Source organism: Cnephaeus nilssonii, assembly GCF_951640355.1.
Source record: "Cnephaeus nilssonii genome assembly, chromosome: 13".
In the NCBI taxonomy this organism is placed as follows: domain Eukaryota; kingdom Metazoa; phylum Chordata; class Mammalia; order Chiroptera; family Vespertilionidae; genus Cnephaeus; species Cnephaeus nilssonii.
Window position 1 is genome coordinate 28403959 of NC_137084.1, and position 21314 is coordinate 28425272.

A 21314-nucleotide genomic window follows, 5' to 3' on the forward strand; every position below is an offset into this window, starting at 1 on the left:
TTTTATTTGAACAAGCTTACTCTTTTCTTTTGCAGGACAATGTCTGTCACCGATTGGATCAGAATTACTTGCCCTACGCATCAAACATAAATTCCTTAAGCAATAAATGACAGCTCCATAACTTATATGTGTTCCTGGCAGTCGGGGCTACTTTGGACCACCTGTGCAATGCTGCACACCTGAAGAGTTCTGTTTTCTTGGAACACTCCTTCCAAAATGCTCTGTTCAGAAAATACTGCTCTACTCAATAGAGATGACTGCTATACTTGAATGAACTCCACATATTACAACATTATAACGTCAATGTCCACAAAGGAAAATAGGAAAAAAATGTATTTTCTTAATGGAAATAAAAGAGAATTCTTGGGACAGAGTAATTTGCTATCTATAAATGCCCATCTGTCACAGCATGAAAGGACATTATGTTACCTCTGTCAAGGGTGATAAAGAACTTATTTTTCTCAGCAGTTCAATGGCAGAAATTCCAAATGAAGAGCTAATATTTGGACTCTGAAATTTTCATAAAATGTTTAGGTACACAAACTATGGTTGGGCTAGTTATAATTAGGAGAAAACAATCAAGAGCCACTGGGTAAAAATCCCATGACAATTAAACAAGAGTTTTGAAGAGTAATCATTTTTGATAAAACTTTTTAAGTAGCAGAAAACAATGGTTATGTACATAAAAGAAAAAAAAACAAAAGAAAAAAGTAGATAGTTTTTGGTTACTTTAACAATCTATTAAACTTCTTACAGGCTTCCTTATTTTTGTTTTATCACCCCACCCACTCAACTTTGTTCATAAAGCCATTCCAAACAAAATTGCAAGTACTTTGAGCTGTACTATCTGCACCATACATTTCCAGTAATGGTCTGAATACAAATTCACGGTGAAAACAAGCTGGCTGATTTAACCCAGTGAAAAGAAAAATCACGCTCATGAAGAATAACTTTAGAGACTGTGGTCTGAAACATCATCGTTTGAACAGTTATAAGTCTAGTTCTCTAATAAGACCAAAAGACAATTTCTTTTCAATACAATTTTTGCTATATTAAATATTAATTTCTGTTGTAATCTTCCCACCCACTCATGTATTAGGGTAGTTTTTAATGAGGTTGACAATTTTCCAACTGAACTAATGTAAATGTCATATATTCTTTGGAGGGGTTCTTGACTATGATGATGATGACACTATCACCTCCATGGACTGTTTCCAATGTGTCAACTACTGATCTAAGTAGTTAAAATGCATTAACTCATGAATTGGCACATGTATGGCGGGAGAGAGAGGTTAGGAATGTGACTAAGATCACATAACAAGTAAGACCTGGAGCCAAGGCTTCAACCTACACACTGGCTCCAGAGCTCATACTTCTCACCACTGTGGCCTTGCCTCTGTTTGTTTGGAAACAAACAAACAAACAAAACAAAATACCAGTGATTGAATTGAGAAGAAGCATGTGACCCACCTCTTTAAAAATCCCTATTTTCTTAAAAACAATTCCTTTAAGACTTATCAACATCAAAAAACCTCAAACAATCCAATTTAGAAATGGCTGACATATGAACAGATGCTCAACATCACTAATCATCAGAGAAATGCAAATAAAAAATACAATGAGATATCACCTCACATCTGTCAGAATGGCTATTAAAAAGTCAACAAATAACAAGTGTTGGTGAGGATGTGGAGAAAAAGGAATCCTCCTGAGCTGTTGTATAGAAAACAGTATGGAGATCCCTCAAAATATTAAAAACAGAACTAACATAGAACCCAGAAATTCCACTTCTGAGTATTTATATGAAGAAAAGTAAAACACTAATTTGAAAAGATGTATGCGCCCCTATGTTCATTGCAGTATTATTTACAACTAGAGGCCTGGTGCACAACATTTGTGCACTGGGGGGGTGGGGAGTGTCTTTCAGCCTGGCCTGCACCCTCTCGCAGTCCGGGACCCCTTGGGGAATGTCCGCCTGTCAGCAGGCAGGCAGATATCCCTCTTGCAGTCCGGGATCCCTTGCTCCTTACCACCCGCCTGCAGCGGAGGTGGGAGAGGCTCCCGCCACTGCCACTGTGCTCGCCAGCTGTGAGCCCAGCTTCTGGCTGAGCGGTGCTCCCCCTGTGGGAGCACATTGACCACCAGGGGGCAGCTCCTGCGTTGAGTGTCTGCCCCCTGGTGGTCAGTGCACATCATAACAACCAATCGTTCCACTGTTTGGTCGATTTGCATATTAGGGTTTTATTATATAGCATAGCCAATTATGGAAGCAACCTAGGTATTCATCAATAAATGAATGGATAAAGAAGATGTGGAGAAAAAAAAAGATGTGGTATATACATACAATGAAATATTACTCAGAAATACAAAAAAATGAAATCTTACCGTTTTTGACAACATGGATGGACCTAGAGGGTATTATGGTAAATGAAATAAGTCAGCTAAAGATAAACACCATGTGATTTCACTTATATATGGAATCTAAAACAAAACAAAACAAAACAAAACCAGACTCATAGATACAGAGAACTGATGGTTGCCAGAGGGGTGGGAGGCAGGAAGAATGGGTGAAAATGATGAAGGGGGATGAGGTATAAACTTCCAGTTATAAGCCACAGGAATGTAGCATACAACACAGGGAATATAGTCAATTACACCATTAACATTTTATGGTGACAGATGGCTACTAGACTTATTGTGGGGATCATTTTATAATGTTTATAATAAATATTGCATCACTCTATTGCACACCTTCTGAAACGAATGTAATACTGTATGCCAAGTACACTTTAATAAAATTTTTATACTTCTGATTTTATAAAAGGCCTTAATATTTTGAAATGTCATTTTATAATGCTAATGGCTGTTGTATACATTTTATTAAATGTTTTCTATTCTGCGTTTCAAACTGAGTCAACGATAAATAACACAATTGTAAAGAGTGATATATCAACAGTTACACATTTAACTTTGCACAAAAATCTAGTATGAAGAAGGTATTATATTAGTAAATAAGTACACATTTATCCCAAACTTTAAGAACTTTTGTGAAACCTATAATAAACATATTGAAATTAGATTTCCTGGGCAATGCTAGAAAATTAAATGGCTAAAGAATATTTGCAGAAAGAAGCTACAAAATGAAAACTACAGAACTACAAAGTAATCAACTAAGCTGTCTTCAAATATGATTCGTGTGATGCGCTTTTCCATATTTTAGTCCCTTACACTTGGTCTTGAATCTATTATATACTGATAGTCTAACAAATACAATTAAAAACTACTCCTCCTCAGAGAGAAAATCTGCAATAAAATGTGCAATACCTTGTGTGTAGTTACTAGTTTAATAAAACATTACCTAGATAACAACTAAGTACTGTTTAAAATTTGTAATAGGAAACTTTTAAACAATAACAAAGACCATGTCTGTTCCATATTTAGGCCAATTTAAATGATTTTCAATCAAGCTAAACTTAATGTAGGGGTCACATTTGGTTAAATCTCACCAACCAGACTTCCAAGAATGTGGCTATGTAGGTGGACCACTGAGAGTGGATTCCCTTCCTTGGCTGTATTTCATTGGATTCCTGGCACAATTCTACTGAGGAGACTCATTAGGAAAGGATCTATCATCCATGTGCTCACATAAAGCCCCTCCCCCTTCACCCACAATGCTCCCACCCCCACAATAAAACCGGCAAGTTAGTTGTGCTTTTGTGGCTTTTTCACTGGAGACCATAAGTCTGAGTTGAATTATTCAATGTGAGGGTCACAATGAGAGAACGTGGATCTTTCTTATTCTTCTGGACCATGATCTTTCCTTTCAAGGATTCACCTATAGAAGAAAGGCAAAAAATATGTTTAAGAATTCAAGGAAAACAGTCCTAACGGAAAAGTAATAATGTACACTAGCACTTCTGGTTTTTTGTTGTTGTGAGATGTTCCACTAATTTTCAAAAACTTTTAAATTGTCAAATCCTTGAGAAAGAGAAAAACTTCGTGGTCATGTGGGGTTGGGGAGTAGTTTTATTGAACTCCTGAATACGAATTCCTATGGTGAGTCCTGAGCACACAGAAAGATACAAGATATGATTCCTGCCCTCAAAGAGTTCACATGAAGTCCAGGTAAAGAGAAATAGCTACACCAACAATTACACAACAGGTTTATGTCCAAAGTGTGCTGAGAGTGAAAATTGGGGATGGCTGAAAGGCAGTAAAGGCATGTTTCACAAGAATAAAAGAATGACCTGAGGGCTAAAATCATGGTTAACTTAAGGAGTGCACATGGAATGGCATTTAAGGGAGAAAACACATGTTATAGAGAGCCTTCAGAAAATGACATTCTCAGGTACAGAAAACTATAGTTGAGAAAACATAAATTTATATTTTATAGAGTCACATGACAAAGCTGTTAGCCTTGAAGGTACTAACATTGTAAATGGAAAACAGAACTTACACAGGTGAAAACAGTAAATACCAAAAAAATTACATATTTGTTTTAAAGGTAAAAACTGATTCCCTAAAATCTTATACAGTATGCTCTAAATTTTATTTTATTCCAAAACGGAATTATATATTATATATATATATATATATATATATATATATATATATATGTGCTTTTCTGAGTACAAATACTTCTCATTTACGTTTTTTTTCATTTATTTACCAAGAGCTATTTAAAAATAACAAAAGAGATTACTAAGTTGCAACTAATCACCATTCCTTGCTTTAATAAGAGTAAGATCAACCCCAATAGCAGCAGGTATAGCTTCACCATCTGGATGAACACAGGAAGAGTCCATATAAAGTGACTAAGAAATCTATATAAAACTACCCAAAGACTGAATCAATATTTTACTTTTTTTTTTTTTTTAAACTGCAAGTGCCCTAACATTAAGGGATAATGAATCTGGATGTTTTTCAATATGGTAGTGAAACAGCACAGTAAAACATACCAAAACCATCTAATAGTTATATTTACTTCAGAGTATAAAGATATCATTATTGATACATTCTATATATCCTACAGAAAAGGTAAAGCTGACAGTTTTCCATCACTAGACATATCTTTTGATGAAAGAAGAAAACCTATTAACTAAGAATTCGATATCCAGCAAAATCTTTTTAAAATGAAGGTAAAATAAGGCCTTTTTTCAAAGAAGTAAAAGACAAATCTTTTTCCTAGTAGACCTGCACTACAGGAAATGTTAAAAGAAGTTCTTCAGACAAGAGAAAAATGGTACCAAAAAGAAGCTTGGATCTACACAAAGAAATAAATAAACAATGCCCGAAATGTTAGGTAAGTGATAAATAGATTTTTTTCTTCCTTTTAAAAATTTATTTAAAAGGTAATTGTCTGTTTAAATCAAGAATTGTAACAACATATGTGGGGTTAAAACATTTAGGGAAATGTTTTATAACAATAGCACAAAAGATGAAAGAGGGTAAATGGAAGCATATTGCTGTAAGTCTTAACTACAGATTAAGTGGTATAATATCATTTGATGGTTGTCTGTAATAACCTAAAGATGCAGGCTGGAAACTTTAGAGCAACCATTATAAAAACAAACCCAAGAGGTACAGCTAATTAGTCACAGGTAGAGATAAAATAAAATAGTAAAGAATATTTAATAATAAAAAAATAAAGAAGAAAAGAGGGGTAAAAGACAGAGGAGATAAATAAAAAACAAATGACAAATGATAGAGTTAAATTCAATAACATAGGTAATAATATTAAATGTAAACATGTCCAATATACTTTATAAAGATATAGGTTAAAAGTAAAAGAAGAAAGTCTATATAAACATTAATTATAAAGAGGTTGGAATGGCTATAATAATTTCAGACAAAGTTGACTTCAGGAAAAAATATAACCAGAGATAAAGAGAGACATTTCAATAGAATAACTTGTTCAATTCATAAACGACACATCATAAATTTTTGTATGCACAGGGCTTCAAAATGCATGACACAAACCTGACAGACCATCAAAAACAGACAAATCTATAATTATTGTTGGAAATTTCTCCTCTCCTTTGTTGATAACTGCAATAATTAGACAAAATCAGAGAGAATATGGAAGACTTGAAGATGACTCGATTGATCTCTATAGAACCAAGACAGATCATAGCTGGGTCATAAAACAAATCTTAAACAATGTACAGAAAGCATCTACACTAATAAAAGAGTAAGATGCAAACTGACCGTACCTTCGCGACGCCCACCAGCCAATCAGGAGTATGCAAATTAACTCAACAAAGATGGTGGGTTAATTTGCATACACAGGTGCCGAGTGGTGGTGGGCGGGGCAAGACAAGACAGGATGCTTGGTCGTCACCATGGCGACGGCGCAGGCATTCCACACCACCCCAGCCGCTTCGGGCCTCTGGGCAGTGTGGGAAGGCGGGAAGGTGGCTCCATCTGGAGCGAAGGCGGTGCCAGCAGCCAGGGGAATGAAGGCCCATACTTGCATGAATCTTCGTGCATCGGGCCTCTAGTACATAATATATTCTCTGACTAAAAAGTCTATTCTGACCACTTTTAATTAGTATTCTATTGGATGCCCTAGTAAGGGCACTAAGGTGCACGAGAAGAAAAAAAGGGATATAAATTAGAGGGGAAAAAAGACATAAAACTATCTGTATTTGTAGACCACATTTCTTATATATAGAATATCTTAAAGCAATATGAAAAAAAAAAAAGCTACTAGAACTGTAAGATGGTTTAGCAATGTCTTAAGATATAAGGTCAATATAAAAAATTTAGTTTTATTTCTATACATTAGCAATAAGGGATTAGAAACTGAAATAAAAAACCACCATAGCATTTACAATAGTATCATAAAAACATACAATACTTGAGATAAATGTCACAACATATGTGCAAGATTTAGAAACATAAAACTATGAAACAGTACTAAAGATTATCTAAACTAAATTGAAAGACACATTTTGCTTATGGCAATTCTTCCCAAAGTAATCCATACATTCAACACAATCCCAATCACAATCCTAACAGGGTTTTTTGGGGGGATAGAAATTAACAAATTGATTTTAAAATGTATATAGCAATTTAAGGATTCTAGAATAACAAAACCAATTTTGAAAAAGAACATACATCTAGATCAATGGGACAAAATAGAGCCCAGAAACAGACCCATCTATACTAGTACACATATGGTCAATTAGCCAAGGTAATTAAATAGAAAAAGACAGTCTTTTCAAGAAATGATGGTGGAACAACCTAATACACATTTGGGAAAAGAAACAACTAATATTAAAATTAACATAAAATATACTATAGACATAAATTTAAAAGGCCAAATTATAAAAACTTTTAGACAAAAACATACAAGAAAATCTTTGTGATATTAGGGTAGCAAAGATTTCTTAACACACAAAAGTATAAAACTTCAAGAAAAACATTAAGACCATGAAAAGAAAATATGGGAATTGGAATGAATATATTAGCAACACATATATTTGACAAAGGACTTGTATCCATAGATATAAAGATTCTTACAACTCAATAAGATGACAAACAACCCACTTAAAAATTGAGCTAAATATTTTAACTGAAACATCACGAAAAAGATATATGAATGGCCAATGAACATGTGAAAAAAGGCTCAACATTATTAGTCATCAGGTAAATGAACATTAAAAGCATAATGTCACTACATATACAATAGCATGGTTTAAATTAAATGAACTGACTTTTTTTTTTTTTGTGAGTGTTGGCAAGAATTTGAGCAACTGAACATACAGTGGTGGTAGATAATGTTAAATAGTACAGTCATTTTGAAAAAATTTTCCAGTTTCTTATAAAGTTAAACATTCACTTACCATAAGACCTGATAATTCTCCTCCCAGGTATTTTCCCAAGAGAAATGAAAACATGTCTGCACAAAGACTTTTAGATGAACGTTCATAGCAACTTTATTAATAATGATCCCTAACGGAAAACAATCCAAAAGTCTAGCAGCAGCTGAGTGCATAAGTAAATTGGAGTACATCCATACAAAGGAATACCACTTGTCAATAAAAAGGAACCAAGAACTGATACACAGATGAAAGCATGCTGAGCAAAAGAAGCAGGAGTACATCCTGTGTAATTCCACTGATATAAAATTCTGAAAGAATACTAATCTATACAGTATATAAAGAGGTAATAAGCAAATCAGCCGGGACGCCATAACAGTCACGACTGGTCAGGAGGAGGCTGCGCATGCAGGTGAGGCCCAGAGTAGAGACAGAGCCGGGGGGCCTGCCCAAGCCGCCACAGCTGAGGGCAGGCCCAGAGAGGAGAGCCTAGCTTCTGGCTGAGCAGTGCTCCCCCTGTGTTGAGCATCTGCCCCCTGGTGGTAAGTACGTGTCATAGTGACCAGTCGTTCCACCATTCAGTCAATTTACATATTACCCTTTTTTTTAAAAAAATATATTTTATTGATTTTTTACAGAGAGGAAGAGAAAGGGATAGAGAGTTAGAAACATCGATCAGCTGCCTCCTGCACACCCCCCACTGGGGATGTGCCCGCAACCAAGGCACATGCCCTTGACTGGAATCGAACCCGGGACCCTTGAGTCCGCAGGCCGACGCTCTATCCACCGAGCCAAACCGGTCTCGGTTACATATTACCCTTTTATTATATAGGACTAGAGATCCAGTGCACGAAAATTTGTGCACTGGAGGGGGGTGTCCCTCAGCCCAGCCTGCCCTCTCTCACAATCCGGGAGCCCTCAGGGGATGTCCTACTGACGGCTTAGAGGGGAGTGGGCCTAAGCCACAGTCTGGCCTCCCTCTGCGGGAGGCAACCAGCTGATCATGGGAAGGCAATGCCCCCATCATGCCTCTGCTGCTGCCACTGCTGGCTACCGCGGCTGCCTGAGCCTCGGCCCACATAGCCACTGTGGCTTGCCTGAGCCTCGGCCCGGCCCTCGTTGCCTGAGCCTTGGCCCTTGCAGCGGCAGCCACCATCTGCAGCCTGCCTGAGCCTCGGGCCGGCCCTGGCAGTGGTTTGCCTGAGCCTCAGGCAGCCGCTGCGGCTTTGTCTAGAAGGATGTCCGAAAGACGTCTGCCCTAATTAGCATATTACCCTTTTATTATTATAGATAAGGGTGGTGTATATATTTGTCAAAACTCATCGAACTATACAATATAAATGTGAATTTTTACTGCATGTAAATTATAGAATAAAAATGTTTTTAAAATATGGTGCTTTAGAACTAAACACACACACACACACACACACACACACACACACACACACACACACATATATATAATGTAGAAAAATTTTAATATCTGTTAAGGAGATTCAGTACATGGCAAGTTGGGCATTTGAAACCACTGAGAAAAAGGATTCAATAAAACCATGTAAACATAGTAATGCTGTATTTTAAAATATGAAACCAAAGTCAGAACCAAAAGGAAAAGGTTGAAGATTTGACAATATGAACAAAAGTTCCATAAAGATACTTTAAAGAAAGGCATGCGAATGAAAACAATGTTACTTTCACTTCTAAGAATATCAAAGAATAAAAAATAAGTGTGAATTTTGAATAGACTCATATGATGTATTACCAAAAGTGGGACACTTTAATAAAAGGCACAAATGTATTCATTTTACTCTGCTATTGTCATCAACATTGAGTGTTATTAGTAACCAAACCATCTTCCTCAAGTCCACGTGGTGGCCCCATCAGCTTTGCCAGCCTCCCTCAGAGGGAGATGCCAAAAGAAAATACTACCTGTTGTCTGTCTCCCACTTCAATAAAATACTTGTGTCTATTACTAAATAAATGAATAAAGAAAGAAAGAACATAAAACAATTAAAAACACCTGTTTTGAGATAAACAATCATCAGAGTCTGATTGCTTTGATTTGCATGTCAGTGATTATCCATGGTGATGGGTATTATTTAGAATGTCTAACCACTATCTTAAAAAATCCTTTGTGATCTGGCTGTGGTGGCTCAGTGGTTGAGTGTCGACCTATGAACCAGGAGGTCAGGGTTCAATTCCTAGTCAGGGCCCATGCCCAGGTGTGGGCTAGAACCCTGATGATGCATGTGCAGGAGGCAGCTGATCAATGATTCTCTCTCATCATTGATGTTTCTATCCCTCTTCCTTCCTCTCTGAAATCAATAAAAATTAAAAACAAATCCTTTGTACATTTATCTTAGGGACTTTCTTGTTGATGTATATGAGGTATTTTTACAAATATTTCCATTTGGTATGTATATCCTAATGATTGCTCCTCTTTGATTTAAGTTGCCTCCAAAGTGTTAAAAATATCTAAGTTGGCTTGTTTGTAAATGTTCTATTCAATCCTTAGTGTAAGGATCAAAAGAGGAATGTTCCAAGGTGCTTATAAAGCAGGTTTTCAAGTTCATTTCAGGTTTAGAGGATATGTCTACAAGAGCTCTGTGCAATCCTCAATTTAGACATAGAGCCCAAGTCAAGATAAACTATTAATGGATATTTTTGTTAAATTTTCACACACAAAATTTTAAGCATCACTATTAAGCAAAACATCTGAATAATTTAAAAGGCAAAACATTGCCTTATAATTTCAGTATAATTTTCATGTCTTAAAGTGAAATACAAGTAAAATAGCTAGTTTTACAATAAACTTAATTTCAAAATGAGGGTGCAAATACCATCTATTTAAGTTAATTAAATAGCAGGAAGGGTCACAGTAATAAATACATAATTCACACTGCTGAACTCCCTTCAATTGTTTAGGACAGTGTCTGTAGCACCAGAATAGATCGGAGTAATTAATCAGTGTCAAATAGATATAAAATGACTGATGTTGTTGAGCGTGTATACCGTGGTGAGAGCTGCGAAGGACATTCTCTATGGAGCTGAGCTGTACCACCTTGTTTAATCATCGGCAGACGGCTATTAGAATACCACAAAGCAGTGCTGCAGTTCAATCAAGAACAAAATTAATCTCATTTCATGTGGTTTAAATTCAGTGGTTTTTAAAAGTTATTTTCATTCAGAGCAATGACATTTCATTTCCCCAGAAGGAACAAAAAAAATTCATTATTGTCACTATTAAAGCTCAGAGTTAAAAAAATAAAAGAAAAAATAAATGGATTCTTCATTTAAAAACTTACTAGGTATATACAGAGAAAGAGAAGTAGCATGATTTTAATCATATTTCCAAAGGCAAATAACACAAAAATGATCTGGGTTTTTTAAGTAAACACTGCCATATAAGTTTGTAAAATAAAATTGTACAGTATTTTTAAAGGAAAAAGAAAAACATACGACCTGACTTTAACATTAAAGTAAGCGTTCTCATTCCCACAATGCTGGAAGTGCTCAAATGTTTAGAGCACTTCTTTTGGTACTATTTTTTTTTTAAACTACATTGTAAAGAAAATAACAAACAAACAAAACAAAATCAAACTAGGCTCATTATTGTACAGTTCCATCTTGCTTTTGGCCAAATGTAGAATCTTAGTCTGGGAAATTTCCTATTCACATTGTTTTTGCTTACTTTTTTCTTTTTACATTACAAAATATATTTATTGCTTAGAATGTTTATCTTTTAAAAAATGTATTTATTGGGGTGACATTGGTTAAAAATATTATACAGGTTTCAGGTACACAATTCTACAATACATCATTTGTATCGTTTGCTACAGCTGACTTTGTGTGGATGCCTTTATCAGGTGGAGGAAGTTCCTTTATTTCTAGTTTGCTTGAGTATTTATCAGGAATGGACATTGAATTTTATCAAATGATTTTTCTATAGTCATTGGTATGATCATGTGTTTTTTCTTCTTTAGATTGGTAGCTTGTGGAGCACATTAAATGACTTAAAAATATTGAGTAAGCCTTGCATTTCTGGAATAAACCCCTCATATGGTCATAGCATTGTTCTTTTTACAATATTGCTGGATTCAACTTGCTAGTATTTTGTTGAGGGATTTATGCATCAATATTCATAAGGGAGATTGGTCTGCAGTTTAATTTTCTTGTACTATCTTTGTCCCATTTTTGTTTTCAACATAATACTGATCTCATAATTTTAGCTCTCTTTTCTGAAAGAGACTGTATAGATTTTGGTGTTATTTCTTTTTTAAGTGATTGAGAGAATTTGCAATGAAGCAATTTGTGCCTGGAGATTTGTTTTATGGAAAGATTTTGATGCTGGCTACCTGTTTTTGTAAATAAAATTTAATTGGAACATAGTCACAGCCACTCACTTACCTAATAGTGTTTACCTGCATCTACTAAATTCAACTTATGCATCAACAGTGAAATCAAAACTGTAGAATTTTATGAAATATTTTATTTATTTATTTTAAAATATATTTTATTGATTTTCACAGAGAGGAAGAGAGAGGGACAGAGAGCCAGAAACATCAATGAGAGAGAATCATCGACCAGCCGCCTCCTGCACACCCCCCACTGGGGATGTGCCCGCAACCAAGGTACATGCCCTTGACCGGAATCGAACCCGGGACCCTTCAGTCCGCAGGCCGACGCTCCATCCACTGAGTCAAACCGGTTTTGGCGAAATATTTTAAATGTATAGAGAATAATATAATGACTACCTGGGACCCACTACTCAGCTTTGTTCAATACTAACATTCTCCCACAATTCCTTCAATATTAAAAATAAATAGTTCAGATATCTGAAACTGAACCCCCTTCATACCCTTCCCTGATCTTATTTCTGTCCTTCCCCAAAGGTAACCACTACACTGAATTCAGCAGTTATCATTCTTAAGTGTTGCTTCTTACCTCTACTATGTGGTGTATGTATGTTTTTAGAATTCATATAAATGGTATATTGTAGGAATCATTCTGCCACTATTTTTCTGCAATGTTGCTTTTGATAGACACACATATATAATTTATTTTATCTACTATACTAGAAGCCCGGTGCACGAAATTCGTGCACGGTGGGGGGTTGTCCCTCAACCCAGCCTGTACCCTCTCCAATCTGGGACTCCTGGAGGGATGTCCAACTGCCCGTTTAGGCCCGATCCTGGTGGGATCGGGCCTAAACGGGCAGTTGGACATCCCTCTCACAATCCAGGACTGCTGGCTCCCAACTGCTTGCCTGCCTGCCTTCCTGATTGCCCCTAACCGCTTCTGCCTGCCAGCCTGATCACCCCCTAACCACTCCGCTGCCAGCCTGGTTGATGCTTAACTGCTCCCCTGCCAGCCTGTTTGCCCCCAACTTCCCTCCTCTGCCAGCCTGGTCACCCCTAACTGCCCTCTCCTGCAGGGTTGATCACCTCCAACTGCCCTCCTCTGCTGGCCTGGTCACCCCTAACTGCCCTCTCCTGCAGGGTTGATCACCTCCAACTGCCCTCCCTTGCAAGCCTGGTCCCTCTCAACTGCCCTCCCTTGCAGGCCGGGTGCCTCCCAACTGCCCTCCCCTGCTGGCCATCTTGTAGTGGCCATCTTGTGTCCACATGGGGGCAGGATCTTTGACCACATGGGGGCAGCTATATTGTGTGTTGCAGTGATGATCAAGCTGTATATTACTCTTTTATTAGATAAGATAGAGGCCTGGTGCACGGGTGGGGGCCAGCTGGTTTGCCCTGAAGGGTGTCCCGGATCAGAGTGGGGTTCCCTTGGGGCATGGGGAGGCCTGAGCGGGGGGCCTGTGGTGGTTTGCAGGCCGGCCACGCCCCCTGGCAACCCAAGCAGAGGCCCTGGTATCTGGGATTTATTTTCCTTCTACAATTGAAACTTTGTAGCCTGGAGTGGAGCCAAGCCTGCTGTTCCCTCCGGGGCGGAAGCCATTTCTGTGGCAGTTAATTCACCTTCTACAATTGAAACTTTGTAGCCTTAAGCGGGTGGGCCCGGCCAGGGTGTGCGGAAAGCTTTGCTTCCCCTGTTGCCGCCGGCAACCCTGGCCTGCTCTCTCAAGCTCCATTCTGCCGCCATTTGTTTGAATTCGTTTACCTTCTATAATTGAAACTTTGCAGTGAGTGGAGGCTTAGGCCTGCAACGGCTATGGAAAGCTTGGCTTGCTCTGTTACCTGGGAAACCTTGCTCTCTGTGGCTGTAGCCATCTTGGTTTGGGTTAATTTGCATACTCGCCCTGATTGGCTGGCGGGCGTGGCTTGGCTGGTGGGCGTGGCTTATGTAGCGGAGTGATGGTTAATTTGCATATTACCATTTTATTAGAGAAGGTTTTATTGTATGCAACTACCAAATTTATCTCCTACTGATGGACATTAAGGTTGCTTCTAATTTTTCACCTCTACACACCACTGTTGTGAAAGATTGTGGGAGAGATTGTCAAAACACACGCCTAGAAAAAACTGTCGTTGTAGGGATGTTACATGTACTCTTAACTTGATGGTATCAAACTGTTCTCTAAAGTTGTTGTACCAATTAAGACTACCAGCAGCAGAGTATAAAAGTTACATTTGCCTACATTATTGCCAGCACGTGGCACTGTTAAATTGTATGTATTCCCCCCGCCCCCCATTATAGTGATAAGAAACAGTGTCTTCTCGTTTTAATTATCTTTTTCCTGAGTTACTAGTGATTTTGAATAACTTTTCATTGAAGTTTGTTGTACTTTCAGCTTTCCTACAGTCAGGAAGCTTTCATAAAAATGAAACAAGAAGACTTATGTAATAAGCAGCTTAAAATTTTAAAAAAAGGTTTTATAACCAAATTCTAACTTTTGGAGCTAAATGTGTAATATGGAAGAACTATGGGTGCTCATATAAGCGAACAACCAATGAGATATAAAACAAAGGAAGGTAGAAGTGAGCAGTCCTTGAACACTGTAGGATTTGAGGAGATGGAGACAATTGAGTGAATTCCAGACAAATATATTTTGAATATGCTAACTACTGAAGTATAACTCTTTTATTTATACTTTACCTTTATTGGTAATATTACTCTTTAGTCCGGTGGGAAATGAAAATATTATATTTTCTTTTGGTTATATTTGCAACTTAGTAAATACTAGTTATCGTTAAAGAAAAGTTTTCTGAATTCTTCTGTGGTACTCAAAATAAGAAGTACATACTATGTAACATACATTTTAACTGGCAGAAATTAGATGTAAATATAAGTTTTCTTTTAAATTACTTCTTTAAAAGAAATCTTATCCTTAGCAACAGCATGGATGGACATGGAGAATATTATGCTAATGAAATAAGTAAGTCAGAGAAAGATAAATACCATTGATTTCACTTATATGTGGAATTTAATAAACAAAATAAACAAAAAAAAAACAGAAAAAGACTCATAGATATAGAGAGCAGTCTGACAGCTGTCAGATCGGAGGTGGGTTGGGTAAAAGAGATGAAGGGATTAAGAAAAAGAATACATAGACAGTAGTGTGGTGATTGTCAGAAGGAAAGGAGGGTGGGAGGAGGTAGAAGAGAGTAAAGGGGGGATAAATGGTGACAGAAGGAGACTTGACTCTGGGTGGTGAACACACAATGCAACGTACAGATAATGTGTTATAGAATTGTACACTTGAAACCTGTATACCTTTCTTAACCCGTCACCCCAATAAAATAAAAAAATTTAAAAATTATTTTTTTAATGAAATGATATGCCATCTAAAATTTATTTAGATGGTAAACTCTAAGAACATCTTATTTTAGCATCTATTATACTATTATACTCCTTCAAATAGAGTGGGCACATAAAAAGTGGTTGTAGAATGAATGAATATTGTATTCTTCAGAATAAAGAAGACACTTTACCCCCTTTTTCTCTCTCACCTGCTTTAACTGAAAATGGCTTTTCCAATAGAAATATTGTTTGTTTCCAGTGTGTTTCGGTACTCTGGGGGCCCGTAGAGAACACGACCTGCAATGGTAGAGTTCAAAAGTATCTGATGAAGTACAAGATATTTAATATCATGGTACATTAATCTACTACATCAAATACAAGCTCCAATTGCTTACAATAGCAAAATGCTTATGATCAAACACCTTGGGGCACAAAAATAAAATGCAATGTATTTCACATAATTAATTCTTATGAGACAACTCATAATACTTACCCTGTTGTGGCAATTCTTCTCAAAATATATATCAAAGTAACCAGCAATTGCCTGTTTTTAAAAATAAATAAATAAATAAATAAACAAACAAACAAACAAATTACATGACATAATTTACTATTCAGTCTTTTAAAACATGGCAAATAAAAAAACCATTTCAAAGACCAGATGCCTCTTAAACTTATGGCAGGTCACCATTTTTTCTGGAAAAGATGTTATAAGTAAAAATAAAGTAATATAATTTGGCTCTTCCCCACAGAAACAACACAATAATAAGGGTAACAAGGCTAATCAAATAATCAATATGCTTTATTAGAGAAATGATCATGGTAGACTACTGAAAGGTGAGGGACTATAAGGAAAGAGAGGCTCAGCAGCTCTTTGTGGGTCCAGACTCTCCCGCTGAGATGCTGCCATGCGAGATAAGGCATCCTGGACCCTGCGGTTCTAGTCAGGCCTCCAGACAACTGCAGCAGCTCAGGAGACCCAGGAGAGACCAGCAGAAAAACTAGTAGATAATCCAGTCCAGACTGCAGAATCATAAACCAATAAATCTAAATGATTGGGACTTCAAAGCATTAAGTTTTGGGGTAATGTGTTACACAGCAATAAAGAATTAAAACATACTCTTTTATACAAAGACAGCTCATTAAATTTCTTCTGATATTATTATGCATCCAATTTTAAAGCAAACCACTATGAATATTTTTGCAATGAGATTATGGAATATTTAAAAGTTACTTTTCTTCTTCTGAAAATAAAATAAAAATCAGTAATAGTACTCAAATAAAACTTATGTTTAAGCAAAGAGCCAAAAGAGAAACTCCAAAGTAACTCTAAGGGTTACTATGATAGTACAAAAAGGTCTCTAAAAGAAATTAACATATTCAGATGAATATAGAATTTTCATTTATTTTGTTTAAACTTTAAATACCATTCCTTTTTCTTTCACTACTGGGACTAGCTTGACTTAATCTATTTTTAAAACTGGCATTAAGTAAAGCTCCTAAAGTGTTAAAAACAGGACACTGCTGCTTTTGTTGAGAACGTGAAGTTTTATTGATCTGTAGGTTAATATGGATTGAATCCAAACCAAATTCAATATTTAACCTTCAGGTTCATTATACTTTAGATACCAAGAGAAAAATCGAAACGCTATTTATAGTTCTGTCAAATAGGATTACAAAGCAACGTAGTGTTCAGCTATAGGTTATTACAGAAAACCATGTAGCTAACGAGAACATTTCTAAAATAATACAACCTTTTTTTTCAGCTGATTTTCTGATACCTCTCCAATGACTAATTTAACTGTTTTCTTAAATTTATTCCTATATGTCTATCTTGTTCACCACTATATCCTTCATGGCCAGAGCAGTACACAATTCATATTTGCTGACTGAATGTGCTATGATATACAATTTTATTATAGTACTTATCATCTATATTTTAGTTAGTTTGCCCTATCAGACTGTAACTTATTTATAAGCAAAGCCTATGAGTAATTTATATTTTTATGCCCTTTACCCAGCACAAATCTGTTATACAGCAGGTTCTTAATAAATTTTAAATTAATTTTTTTAGTCTTCAGTTTCTTAAATTAACTAGCCTCATTATATAGTGTACTTGACAAAATGATTGAATAACTACACTTAGAATGGAACTAATAATTTCAACTCTGAAAAAAATGGAGAGTGCAGATCAAATATGGAGAAGAAAGAGAGCAGAGGACCCCCTAATTCTATGTATAAAGCTGCACAAGTCTCAGCCTAACCCCTGAGCTACACAGCTCAGGTGAGATCCAAACCAACATTAACAGAGGCTGAAAAATTGAACTAAAACTTCAATCACTGGCACAAGTCCTAGGATTAAACCCTGAATAAACGTGTGTGGAAAAAAAAAATCACGTGGCAAAGACTTAGAGAACTGAACTAAGATTTGGAAAAACCTGTACAAATCTCAGACTAATTCCTTAAGTGCATATGTGCAGGAGAGACCCAAAACAATATAACATATGCTTAGAGAATGATTAAGATTTGAACCACTCTCTGCACAGACACTATTGACAAAACTTGCGTTTTGACTTGAAATGGTCTGACTGCCTGCTAACACCAAACATGAGCATTATCCGGACAATTATAACATTACGAGAATTCACACGACAAAGCATGTACATCTAATAGAAAACACAGTGAAATGAATCAGAAGATAGAAATTCTCATAAAAAAATAGAAACTATCCTATAAAAAAGGCTAATATGCAAATCGTCCCCTCAAGAGTTCGACCCCTTGCTATGATGTGCGCTGACCACCAGGGGGCAGCATGGAATGAAGGAAGGCTCTGGCCAGCAGGCAGCCGGCAGCTGGGGGAAGGAAGGCCCTGGCCAGCAGCCAGAAGACTCTGACTGGCTCTTATCGCCGGCCAGGCCTATGGACCCTATCCATGCACGAATTTTGTGCACCGGACCTCTAATAAAAAAAGAAACATATGGAATATTGAGAACTGAAAAATAATGGAAACAAAAGAACTCCCCTGGGTTGAATTGCAGAATGGAGATAATAATAATAAAAAAATCAGTGAATTTTAGGATAGATTAATAGAAATTATTTAATTTTAAAAACCAAGGGGAAAAGATTGAAATAGAATGCACAGAGTTGCAGGAAACTATAAAGCTAACATACATGTAATTGGTGGTCATGATGGAAAAGATAAAGCTATTGAAGCAGAAAAAAAAACCCTTTTACATTTCTATATCCAGCAAAAATATCTTTCAGGAATAAAGGTAAAATAAAGACATTTTCAAGTAAAGGAAACAAAAATAATTCATTGCCAATGGAATTTTTAGAAGAAATTTTAAAGGAAGTTCTTCGGGCTGATAGGCTACAATACTAGAAGGAAAACCTGAAACATCAAATATAATACAAGAAAAATAGGAGCAATAAATAATTAGGTTTTATAAAGGATCACCTTTTCCCTTCAGAATACTTACAACTGTTTAAGGCAAAATTACATCATCTGGTGGGGTTATCAATTTATCATATAATCATAAAGATCAGTGCAGTAGGTGGAAGGGTAGGAGGGAGGAAAAGTGAAATCCCACCAACATATGTAAGTGTTTATAAAATCTGGAACTGAAGGTTTTTTAAATGCTACACACGGGCAGACTTAAGATAAGGGAAATTTAAAACTTTAATATCAAAATTGAAAGGCAACAAATCTGAGAATATTTGTAATATATATAAAACAAAGAGTTACGTGTTCTTTGTACATAAAACTTCTAAATTAGTAAGAAAACAATATGTCAAAAGAAATTAAGACAAAGGACATTTCTAAAAGAAAAATCAACTGATTAATAAGCATGTGAAAAAAGATGTTTGACCTACTTAGAGAAAAATGAGTAAATTAAAATAATCAAAACATTTTTTTAAAATGATAATATTCACAGTTTAGTGGGAAACATGGCACTCATTGTGGGAAAATAAACTGAAATAACCTTTCTAAAGGGAACTTAGCAATACATATTAAAAGATAAAACATTTGATTAATAAAAACAAAAAGACAAAACATTTGTATTAGAAAGAAGTCATACATGAAATAATACAAATGATATAATTCCATTAATATATACAGAATATTCAAAAACAGCAAAACTTATGGTATTGTAAGTCAGTATATTAGTTACCCTTATATAGGGATAGAAACTGAAAGGGGTTACCTGGTGGGCTCCTGGTTTGCTGTTAATATTCTTAAGCTGAGTTGAATACATGGTGAATATTTACTTTGGGCAAATTTATCTGACTACACTTATGATTTGTGCGTGTTTTCTGTTTTCTAAGTGCATGTTATATATTCAATTAAAATGTTTACATAATGTATATACTCAATGACCCAGGAATTCTAAAAAGTATTCTATGGAAATTATTAAGTATGCCTGCAAAGATTTAGCCATAGGATGTCCATTTTAGCTCAAATTTTCAACAATACGTGACCAATTAATAAATCATAAAATCTCCATATAATGAAATGTCATTTGGCCATCAAAAGTAATCCTATAAATATTTATTGATTTGGAAAAAGTCACAATATACTATTTTATAGTTTCCTTGGAAATGCATCATAATATCTTCAGCTTCTCATGCAGAGTTACCTTCCTAATGATGTTTGGTTGAGGGTAATGTTAAGATCAGTTCTCCAGCACACATTAAGCAGAAACATGAGGAACATTAGGAAGAAATTCACCAGAGATTAAAAATTATGTGCAGCCCTGGCCAGTGTGGCTCAGTTAGTTGAAGCCTTGCCCCATGCACCGGAAGGTTATAGGTTTGATTCCAGGTCAGGACACATACTTAGGGTACGCATTCCATCCCGGTCGGGCGCATAAGGGAGGCAACCAATCAATGTGTCTTTTTCACACTGATGTTTCTCTTTCTCTATCTCTTTCTCTTTCTCTTTCTCTTTCTCTTTCTCTTTCTCTTTCTCTTTCTCTTTCTCTTTCTCTCTTTCTCTTTCTCTCTCTCTCTCTCTCTCTCTCTCTCCCCCCCCCCTTTCCTCCCTCTCTGGAATCAATTAAACATAAATAAATGAATAGATAGATAGATAGATAGACAGATAGATATGTGCAGATAATCTACTTGTTGATTAGCATTCACATAACTGAGAAAGTGGAAGACTCTTACTCTGAAAACCCAAAGGGAATTTCTGGTTTAAAAAATTGGTAATTACCCTCAAACACAAGCAAGACCTAGAATGCCACTCAAAGAAAACAGTATTTAAAAATCTTTTTTTCTTTTTGCTGTATAAGTGATCCTTAATAATTAAAATACAAGTTAGAAAGGAGAAAAATAAACCTTAACCTTGAAACATAATTATATAAACCAATTGACCTATGACTAGTGCTTTTATTTCTGCAAAGCCATTATGACCAAATATGTCAGTTGATTTGGGAACAAAACTATTTTGCTTCAGAATATGAATATGCCACCTTTTTGCACTTATAGTTTCACTACCTTATTATCATCATGTCATCACAGGGTATCTCTAGATCTTTTAAATGTTAATTTCAATAAATTTATCCTTTCTCTGTGGACGTCATTCAACTATAAGAAAAAAAAAACAAGCATAGGAAATTGAAAATGAAGACTAATAGACAATGGTAATAAATAACTGCAGCACAGCTTGACATGTGCTTAAAAAAGATCAGATATGTTAGAAGACCTGACCACAGAATAAATTCCTCTTTGTTCCACATATATATCTTGTCAGGGGCAAAAGGAACAGCTGAGGGAAAAAATAAACATTAA

The 21314-nt window shown here is 36.0% G+C and overlaps 1 protein-coding gene across 2 annotated transcripts in view; it reads right to left on the reverse strand.

Moving 5' to 3' along the window:
• Positions 1–2245: 2245 nt before the first annotated feature.
• The window catches only part of PRMT3 (protein arginine methyltransferase 3), a 96278-nt gene continuing 77209 nt past the window's right edge, over positions 2246–21314 (reverse strand). For both annotated transcript variants that reach the window (XM_079788612.1, XM_079788611.1), the window contains exons 14-16: positions 16018–16068; positions 15734–15821; positions 2246–3835 (exon numbers count right to left, since the gene is read on the reverse strand). In XM_079788612.1, coding sequence (XP_079644738.1) covers positions 3726–3835; positions 15734–15821; positions 16018–16068 — 249 coding nt within the window. In that variant the 3' untranslated portion in view covers positions 2246–3725. The remainder of the gene's footprint in view (positions 3836–15733; positions 15822–16017; positions 16069–21314) is intronic.